Raw genomic sequence first — 9,965 nt, forward strand, 5'->3', positions numbered from 1 at the left:
TTTGGGAAGGAGTGGGGCGGTTTCTGGACTAGTGGTCAAACTGCTGGCACTTCAGAAGGAATTCTGTAAGCTGGGCTCTCGAGTCACTCAGCCATTCCCGCTGTTCTTTCCCCTGACTGCTCACTCGAAGGAGAGCCGTTGGGATACGTGTCCCTGGAGAGAACTTGGACCACAGCATACCCCTGCCATCACTGCCGATCCCGGAGACAGAGCCTTGAGCACACGGGCCTCGCTGGAGCAGGGCTGGCATGGCGAGCTCACTGCCTGCAGCGCCCCTGGGATGAAAGGACAGCACAGAGCACAGTCTCCTAGCAAGATTCTTCCCGGAGGTAAATCCTCTCTGTCCGTTTTTTTCCAAGGGCTCAGGCATCCAATTCCACATTCATCCTTTTCCTCCAGCTTATCTTTTCATGACTTTGGAGAGCAGTCTTCCTTATCTAAGAAAACAAATGGCCTCCACGGAGAGCTCAAAACAGCGAAGTCATTTATCTGTCTGACATGTGTTTCCCTGTTTGTTTTCTCCAGCCTTGAGACAAGAGTTGTGTCAACTGTGGATAGCTGTGCCCCAGTCACTTGAGAGGCATGAATCAATTTCCAGCTGCATTTATCACTTGCTGCCTTAAATCAAGCCTAATCAATGCTTCCTTCGTTTGGTATGGATTGAAACTATATATAACGCGCTTGGAGAAGGGCCGGGAAAGGGAGCAGATCACAAACAAGAATTCCGTCGGGGATTCAGACGGAATGATGTTAAGGAAACATTTGCAGTTTTTGATTCACTCTAATGGAGATGCCTGACCAAACAGATCTGTTTATGAAGCTTCACTTCAATCCACCTGACATGCAGCGTCATTACATAACCGATCAGTTGCTATGAGGGGACTTTTGCAGCTTCGAATATGTTGTAATACATTATGAAGATTCGGTACACTTTTGAGTAAGGTTTAGTTCCTACATTGTCTTCGACTCATTTCTATTTTCTTTTAGAGGTGTCTTTGTCACTACTGACTGCATGGGGCAATTTCTAGTTCTAAGATAATAAGATCATAAAAATTTCTTTGAAACGAAATAGATATCCAGGGGCCCCTCTGATAAAAACAATTTTTTATGAAGCCTTAGAGCGACGAAAACTTGACCCTGTCTCTCCTTCCTCCAGGTCTCCGTCATAGAATTTGGTCCATACAACTAAAGTGGATTTTCCACTAGCAGGTGTGAAAACCTCCCCCCAGCTGTTCAACTAACTTAGAAAGTGGCAGGGAGCAGCCCTGTCTCATTTGTAAATTAATCCTGTGCCAGTGAAAGATGATATCAGCAGAGTTACTGGCACCTAAAACCCATCATGCCCACGGCAAGCCCTGGATTATTCTTCAAGGATAATGGGAGAGGAGAGACAGAACACAGAAAAATAGGTCAATGATAATGCGAACCCAGAAGATGAGGCAGTGCTGTGATTCACTGGCATAATTAATATTTCTCTCTAATCTGCTGAACTGTGTAGACTTTTACCACTGGCATGCCTCTGGAGCGATTAACAGGGCTGACTCATTTTCACAGTGCTGGCTCCCCCAGTGACCTGTTGTCAGGTAGCTGAACAGAGCCCTGTTCAGCTCTGGGAAATCAGAGAAGAGTAAGAAACCCTCATGTTGGTTTAATACTTTTCAGTTCATAAAGTGTCTTGAACATACAGTCTCATTATTCTTTAAGATAAGCAAGACAACAGTTCTATTCCCATTTCCAAAAGGAAGGAGGTGGGTGTCACCCCCTTGCGGGCTGGTCACACCTGAGCTCTAGCTCTGGAACTCACCTCCTCACCTCATCAACCCCAAAGCCTTAGTTCCTTCCACTGAGCTCTGACCAGTCGCCGAGGTCCTCTCCTGCTCTTTCCCCAACATATTTGTTTCTCCCATCACCCAGGCTTCTTGGGAAACTCATATGGTTACAGGAGATCCCTAGAGTTGCGTGGCAAGTTGAGTTAAAAAAAAAAATCAAATAAAAGGCAGCACCTTTGGACTTGTTTTGGGTTACAGACATGGTGTAGTGTTCTTAACTCATCTTAAAGACAGGGTAATGTGATATCACAAAGCTTTAACCCTCTGTGAACAAAGAGAGGGTAGGTAAGGAAACACGGCAGACACGGAGTCGAGAATTAAGGCGCCCACTCATATCGTCTTTGATACTCATGAGAGTTGTTTCATGAGCTCCTCTGCTCTGAGGATGTCTGGGAAGGACATGCTTGCTCATCCTTTGAGGAAGGGAGTAAAAGGTTTTTCCACACATGGCAAGCTTCACAGAAGGAGATCCTGTGTAGATAACTAAGGACAGAGTTGGTAGAAGGAAGAATTTCCATGGCTTTAAACTTTTAGACAAGAGTGGATCTGCTCAACTTGACGTTAGCAGAAGTGAACGAGGAGAGTAACGGATAATGCATTTTCAAACTGGCTTCAAGTAATGTGCCACTGAGAAGAAATGCATTTTCAATGGTCATAGGGATTTTGAAGCTCTCCGGGGAGCCTGAGAAAAGTCTTGAACACATTCCGACAAAGCTGTTAGAGTGTTCAGGAGTTAACATGCGTGTCAAATGGCACAGTCACCCCAGCTATCCTGTTAATACAAACTGAAATTTATATTGGAAATACAAATACTCGCAACCTATATAAACCTAGAGTAAAAGGGAGCATACCCCTTCTTGAAATAAAAATGCTATTGAGATTAATACAGATCAGATTTCATTTCATTTCCTCCCTAGAGCAAATTGGTTTATTTCATTTGTTCATTCATTCAGCAAATATTTATGGAGCGCTGAGAATATGGGCACTGATGATTCAGTGGTAACCAGACACGACACAGAACCCGCTCCCTGGGAGCTTACACTCAAGTGGGAAAATTCACATTTAAAACATTAATGGAGACTTAGAATTCCAATCAAGACGGAGTAATAAACACCAGATTTAGTCTCCCACCCAACATAACCAAAAAAAACAGGAACAGTACATGTAACAGTGGTTTTCAAGACACTGGATGTCAGGCAATGAAAGACAGTGATTCTGAGAGATGGGAAACAAACACAGTGAGCTGTGTCATGGTGCAGACACTGTCCAGGCTACATGAGGGACTCCAGTGGACTCTGGAGTTGAGACAGAGCTGAGGATGAGGGGAGACCGAGGCAGCCAGCATTTGCCGGACAGAGGACCAGAGAGGAGAGAGCTGCAGAGAAGGCCAGATATCTGGAGAAGGCCCCTCTAATACTCCTGAGAGTACTTACTGCTGAGACCATGTCATCCTGGGAAAGCACGGTCTGAAAGTATTAGAGGGAACAGCGCTCAGCATTCACGCAGATGCCTACTTCCATCACCCAGACTGGAGAATTTGTAGTCCCGGAGGCATGGGAAAATCTTTCCTTAGTACCGGGAAACAGTTCGTCCTAGACTGAACACTGTTCCAGACCCGCCTAACAGACTACACAAGCAAGACGCACAAAGATCAAACTATTTCTAAGTAACTTAACTGCATCCCCAAACAAAGCTGAAGAAGGTAAGACTGCGTATTCAGCAAGGTGAAATTTACAATGTGTGGCACCCAATCGAAGGTTACAAGGTGTGCAAAGATGACTCATAATGAGGATCTGTATCCAGAATTTATAAAGAACTCTCAAAACTCAAAAATAAGAAAGCGGGGCGCCTGGGTGGCACAGCGGTTAAGCGTCTGCCTTCGGCTCAGGGCGTGATCCTGGCGTTGTGGGATCGAGCCCCACATCAGGCTCCTCTGCTATGAGCCTGCTTCTTCCTCTCCCACTCCCCTTGCTTGTGTTCCCTCTCTCGCTGGCTGTCTCTATCTCTGTAAAATAAATAAATAAAATCTTTAAAAAAAAAAAATAAGAAAGCAAGCCACCCAGCTTAAAAAAAAAAATGGCAAGAGATTTGAACAGACACTTCACCAAAGATTTGTGGATGACAAATAAANAAGAAAGCAAGCCACCCAGCTTAAAAAAAAAAATGGCAAGAGATTTGAACAGACACTTCACCAAAGATTTGTGGATGACAAATAAGCGTCTGAAAAGAGGCTCACCAACAGAAGTCGTAAAAAATGCAAATTAAAACCACAGTGAGATATCACGTCACTCCTATTACAATGGTAAAAATGGATCACACTCAGCGATGACAAGAATGTGCAGGGCCTGGAACTCTCATTCACTACCGGTGGAAACGTGAACTGGTATAGCCATGTTGGGACACAGTCTGGCAGTTTCTTAAACTGTTAAACATACACGTACCATACGGCTCAGCCATCCCACCACTGGATAATTTACCTAAGAGAAATGCAAGCATATGTCCACACAAAGACTTGCACACAAATGTTCGTAACAGCTTTATTTGTAACAGCCAAAAGCTGGAAACAACCCAAATGTCCATCAGTAGGTGAATGGAAAAATCTATTCAATGAAATACTACTCAGATTGGGGAAAAAACAAAAACCTTTTTAAAAATGCCCTCTTGAATACATGCTACATCGACAAATCTGAAAATAATTATAGTGAGTGAAATAAGCCTAATTTTTACAAGAGTACATATTACTATAAATTCAATTTACATTAAATCCTAGGAGACGCAAACTAATGTTCAGTGTCAGAGCAAATCAGTGCTTGCTGGGGAACAGAGGGGTGTGTGGTATGTGGGGGTAGGGGAGAGGGGAAATGAAGGGGGACGAGGACACTTGGGAATGATGGGTAAGTACAGAATCTTGGCTGCCGTGATCATTTCATTTCGTGCATACATATGTCAACACTTACCACACTGTACACTTTAAGTACATGCAGTTTATTGTATGTCAAGTATACCTTGGTGAGGCTACTAAAAATATGGGAGCACCTGGCTGGCTGGTAGAGCTTGTGACTTTTGATCTCAGGGTTGTGAGTTCGAGCCCCACGTTGGGTGTAGAGGTTACTTAAAAATAAAATCTTGAAGAAAACCATGTTAATGAGCTCTACATTCTAGAGATTCTGGCCGAACTGTTATTTCATCTTCAATATTAATTACACTTTGGCAAAAATACTTTAAAACTTTATTTTTAAAGTTGTACCAAGGAAACCAACAGGTAACAACATCAGCTCATTGAAAAACAGTGTTGTATACACTAAGAAAAAGGACAAAGTGAAAATGAAGAATTATCCTTCAGTAAAGGAAACCAAATCTGACGTAATTCTCAATGGTGGGGAAGACCACTTGGAGTCAATCACTTGGTGTTTGCTGGTCATCTCTGGCCCGCACGCTGCTGTGGCTTCCAGTAGCCGAGTCCTCGGGTTCAGAAACTTGAACGGTCGAGTTCAGGTGCTCTCCAAGCTCCTCTATCAGTGGCCCGGACCCTCCAAGGGCCTGGGAGGAGGAATGCGGCTTCCTGGGACTTCCATTCGATGTCACGGTGGCTGAGTTTCTGCACACCCCACCGTCGACAATAAGGGTGCTGCTTCCCTCCAGAGAGGGGCCTCGCAGGGGATCTGCTGTCTCAGATTCACTCCCTGTGAGCTCCCCTCGTTCTGAGTCAGAGCCTTCAGTCTCAGAGGACGTGGTGCTGTCTGATTCCTCGGAATCACTTGTCTCAGGACTGGAGGAAGGCGTCTGCTGCCTGGAAATGGACCGGGCTGCTTTTAACACTGTTTCTTCCTCCTGCACAAGAAGTGCTGCGGCTTCCAGTTCTTCCAGGTCTAGTCCCAGCTGGGCCTTTGTCAGGGGCACTTCCTTTAAGGCTTCTGCAAGAGCTGCCAACTTTTTGGACCTTAAAAGCCATTTGAAGAAGAAATATTAGGACTATTCATTAATTGGCCCAGGAACAACAAAATAAAGTTGGATCCATACTTCACGTGACACACCAAGATAAATCCCCAAACAGATCAAAGGTATAAACGTAAAAAAAAAATGGAGCAAATGAAGTATTACAAGGAAATGCAGGAGATTCCCTTTATGACCCTAGAATGAGGAAGCCCTTTCTAACTATGACTTAAAATCCAGCAGCCATGGCGTGCCCGGGTGGCTCAGTCAGTTAAGTGTCTGCCTTCAGCTCAGGTCATGATCCCATGATCAAGCCCCATGTAGGGCTCCCTGCTCAGCGGGGAGCCTTTTCTCCCTCTCCTCCTGCCACTCCCTCTGCTTGTGCTTTCTGTCAAATAAATAAATAAAATCTTGAAAAAAAAAACCAGAAGCCACAAAAGACTGACAAATTCAATTTAAAAAAAAGTCTATAAGACAAAAACAACAAGACAGAACATCATAAAGTCAAAAGGCTAATACAAAACTGAGAAAAATATTGGCAACTCATGTCATGGAACAAGGCCTAATCTCCCCAACAGAGTTTTGTTTTTTTTTTTCCAAGATTTTATTTATTTATTTGACAGAGAGAGAGACAGCCAGCGAGAGAGGGAACACTAGCAGGGGGAGTGGGAGAGGAAGAAGCAGGCTCCCAGTGGAGGAGCCTGACGTGGGGCTCGATCCCAGAACGCTGGGATCACGCCCTGAGCCGAAGGCAGACACTTAACGACTGAGCCACCCAGACGCCCCTCCCCAACAGAGTTCTTAAAAATGGATGTAACACCAGAAAAATGGACAAAAGACATAAGCAGACAATTCCCACAAAAGGAAATATAAATGCCTCTTAAACATATGATAAGACGTTCAACTCCAGTCAAATAAGAGAAGTACAAACTCAAGTCACACTGAGATACAATTTTCATTTATCANCTGAGCCACCCAGACGCCCCTCCCCAACAGAGTTCTTAAAAATGGATGTAACAACTCACCAGAAAAATGGACAAAAGACATAAGCAGACAATTCCCACAAAAGGAAATATAAATGCCTCTTAAACATATGATAAGACGTTCAACTCCAGTCAAATAAGAGAAGTACAAACTCAAGTCACACTGAGATACAATTTTCATTTATCATGGTGGCAAAAATCCAAACATTAGATAGCACGACTAGCAAGCTGTGGGGGGAAAGGCACCTCCCTACACTGCTGGTAAGAAATTAAACAAGTCCGACGCCCGTGAAGGAGAAGTTGGCAATAACTTACACAACTGAAAATGTACATACCCTTGACCCAGCAATCCACATCTGGAAGTTAAACACATAGGCTATAGGACAGAGGCCTATAGCCTCCGGCACTGTTTTTAATACCCCAAAATGGGAAACAACGAAATGCTCCTGACTATGGGACTGGTTGAATAAGTTATGGACTCTTCACGTAAAGGAGGAGTCTACGGCTGCGTAAGGAACGAAGCTGTCCCACGGGCTAAGCCAGATATACTGTATCACAGCAACGACAAAAGGCGCGCCACGTGTATATGCTACCTTTTACGTTAAAAAACAAGAAAGAGGGGCGCCTGGGAGGCGCAGTTGTTAAGCGTCTGCCTTCGGCTCAGGGCGTGATCCCGGCGTTATGGGATCGAGCCCCACATCAGGCTCCTCCGCTGGGAGCCTGCTTCAGGATCCTCTCCCACTCCCCCGGCTTGTGTTCCCTCTCTTGCTGGCTGTCTTTCTCTCTCTGTCAAGTAAATAAATAAAATGTTTGAAAAAAAAAAAAACGAGAAAGAAATATAAACACGTCTATTTGCTAGTATACTTCTCAATAAACTCTGGGAAGCTACAGAAAACACTAGCTTACGTGGGAGAGGAAGGGGGAACTAGAGAGGTGGAGGACGAGGATGGCAAGAGGGAGCCTTTTCACTGCATATTATTTTTTAAACCTCTGCGAACATTAATATCTTTTCCAAATTTTTAAATATACAAAAAATAAAATGCAGTACGATAAAGAGCAGCACGAAGCGCTTTTTATTTTATCAGAACACCGTTTCATGTTATGTCAGAGGGTATTTTTCTTAATTCGTAATGTTACATTATACTAAATATAAGCTTTTTCATTAACTTGGATGCATTAGTTATTTTCCTTTTGTTATGAANGTTAATACCTTTTCCAAATTTTTAAATATACAAAAAATAAAATGCAGTACTATAAAGAGCAGCACGAAGCGCTTTTTATTTTATCAGAACACCGTTTCATGTTATGTCAGAGGGTATTTTTCTTAATTCGTAATGTTACATTATACTAAATATAAGCTTTTTCATTAACTTGGATGCATTAGTTATTTTCCTTTTGTTATGAAAGAAGCAATGAAAAGTCTACTGCAGATGTCCAAAAACCCTGTCTTCACGCTCCCAGAGAGGGAAATCTGAAGTGACAGAGGAAACGGGTGGCAGGGAGTGAAAGTGGTCAGCACGCTGACATGGCTTCTGTGTTTCTCTAAGTTCAAAGGTGAAATGAGCATACAGAACATTTAGTGGCTTGGAGACCCACCGGAGGAGGGTGAGTTCACAAGATGAGTTCACTTCTAAAAGAGCAGTCCATCCCATAATATTGAGAAAATGAAGCTTCGTTTCACCGGAGCTGAAGTGACGAGTGGGGCAATGGGAACGAGTGAGCAAAGGTGCTATTTTTCACCTAAGTGCCTTGATGTATCTGAGGCCCTTTGGTTTCGGAATATGTGGCGTAATAATGACTTTGTGCAGGGAAGCTCCGTCCGCCCTGCTGCCGCTCCGCAGTCAGCGTCCAAGGGCGGGTGTGCGGTATAGCGAGTGGGGTGAATGGCCATGGGCAACAGCCATCACTGAGGGCAACTTTCTCATATGCAAGCAAACCCGAGTGTCAGTGCTGGAATTCCCAGAGCTTAGAAAAGGGCAGGTGGCTAGGGTTAAGAGAAAAACTAGGATAAGAGCAGCTGAAGTCAGCTTAAGATTCACCAATGGGTTATACACTCTGGATGCTCTCACCAGTTTGAGACATCTCTAGGAGCACAGTTATGGAGTAAGATGGTTGCAACGTCACTTATAGCCATGTCCAAGCAGTTGTCAAGGGTGTCCACTCACCATATATTTTGAAACCTTGACAACCACTGGTAAAGACTCTGGTCCGAGTTAGTGGACCAGTCTGAAACACCCCTGCCCTATGGCTCCATCAGCCCAGGAGCTAGTTCACTGCCATCTTCTTCCCTGAGGCAGGTCCTCTCAGGGTAGTGACCTGCACCTTCAAGAGATAAACAGCAAGGAATCTGGGAAAGAAGACAATGCCTCTTACTAAATCATAACATTAGAAATAAAATTTTAAAATAAAAGCTCTTACTTCACTGACCATACATCTCACATTCTTACAAGCCACGACAAATACTTCCGACAATATATGAAAGATGATGTTCCACAAACACTCGCTCCAAATGACAACGTCATGGGTCAGTTTCATCTCTGTCTGCATTACAGATGACACAACAGAAGCCTGGAGGGGTAAGAGATCTGTTGAAGTTTACCCAGCTATCAAGGCGCAGTCAAGACCGGAAACACATGCCTTAGAATTCCAGTGCGCTCCCTCCTCTGCCACAGGGCCTCCCACGAACATCCAGGCTCTGAAAAGTTTCCTGTCCTAAGACCACATTCTTCACTTCTCCCCAGTTGGAGCTCTATTCAACATCTTCCAAATGAGCAAGTTCTGACAGGCACGGAAGTCTGCAAACACTGATGGCTTCAGCTTAGCAAGCTTCAATGAAGTACGCATCTGAGCCTGAACTACAAAGGCTTAGGGCTGGAAGAAAACATCTGGATTATTTTTGTGGATACGGTGAAGAGAGCAGATGTGTCAGTTCTGAAGGTGAAACTATCTGCATCTTTGTTATTGTCTACTATACTGTATCTGTCATGGATAACAGAACAAATTTGGAATTTCAAAGCCACTCACCTGTAATCCTGGCTCTTTTCAGACCCAGTATACCCCACATATGTGAGACTAAAAAGGATCCACTCTGACAGGCAGGAAAGTGGCCCAGATGAGCCATGTGACCCTAACAGGACTTGTGCCTGTTACTGGGTAATGAGAATTTTTATCCTTCAGTTTGTTTCTCACTTTAAGTGCTGTAATACGTTTAAAGTGACCC

At 44.0% G+C, this 9,965-nt stretch overlaps 1 protein-coding gene across 1 annotated transcript; it reads right to left on the reverse strand.

Moving 5' to 3' along the window:
* Window positions 1-4,362: 4,362 nt before the first annotated feature.
* Window positions 4,363-9,904, reverse strand: LOC117801920 (protein SHQ1 homolog). The gene is made up of 2 exons (XM_034658643.1): window positions 9,345-9,904; window positions 4,363-5,769 (listed from the first exon to the last, which is right to left on the reverse strand). Exons 1-2 carry the CDS (start codon window positions 9,431-9,433, stop codon window positions 5,226-5,228), a joined length of 633 nt encoding a protein of 210 aa, XP_034514534.1. The 5' UTR covers window positions 9,434-9,904; the 3' UTR covers window positions 4,363-5,225.
* Window positions 9,905-9,965: the final 61 nt, after the last annotated feature.

This window comes from Ailuropoda melanoleuca, chromosome 4 (assembly GCF_002007445.2).
Source record: "Ailuropoda melanoleuca isolate Jingjing chromosome 4, ASM200744v2, whole genome shotgun sequence".
In the NCBI taxonomy this organism is placed as follows: Eukaryota; Metazoa; Chordata; class Mammalia; order Carnivora; family Ursidae; genus Ailuropoda; species Ailuropoda melanoleuca.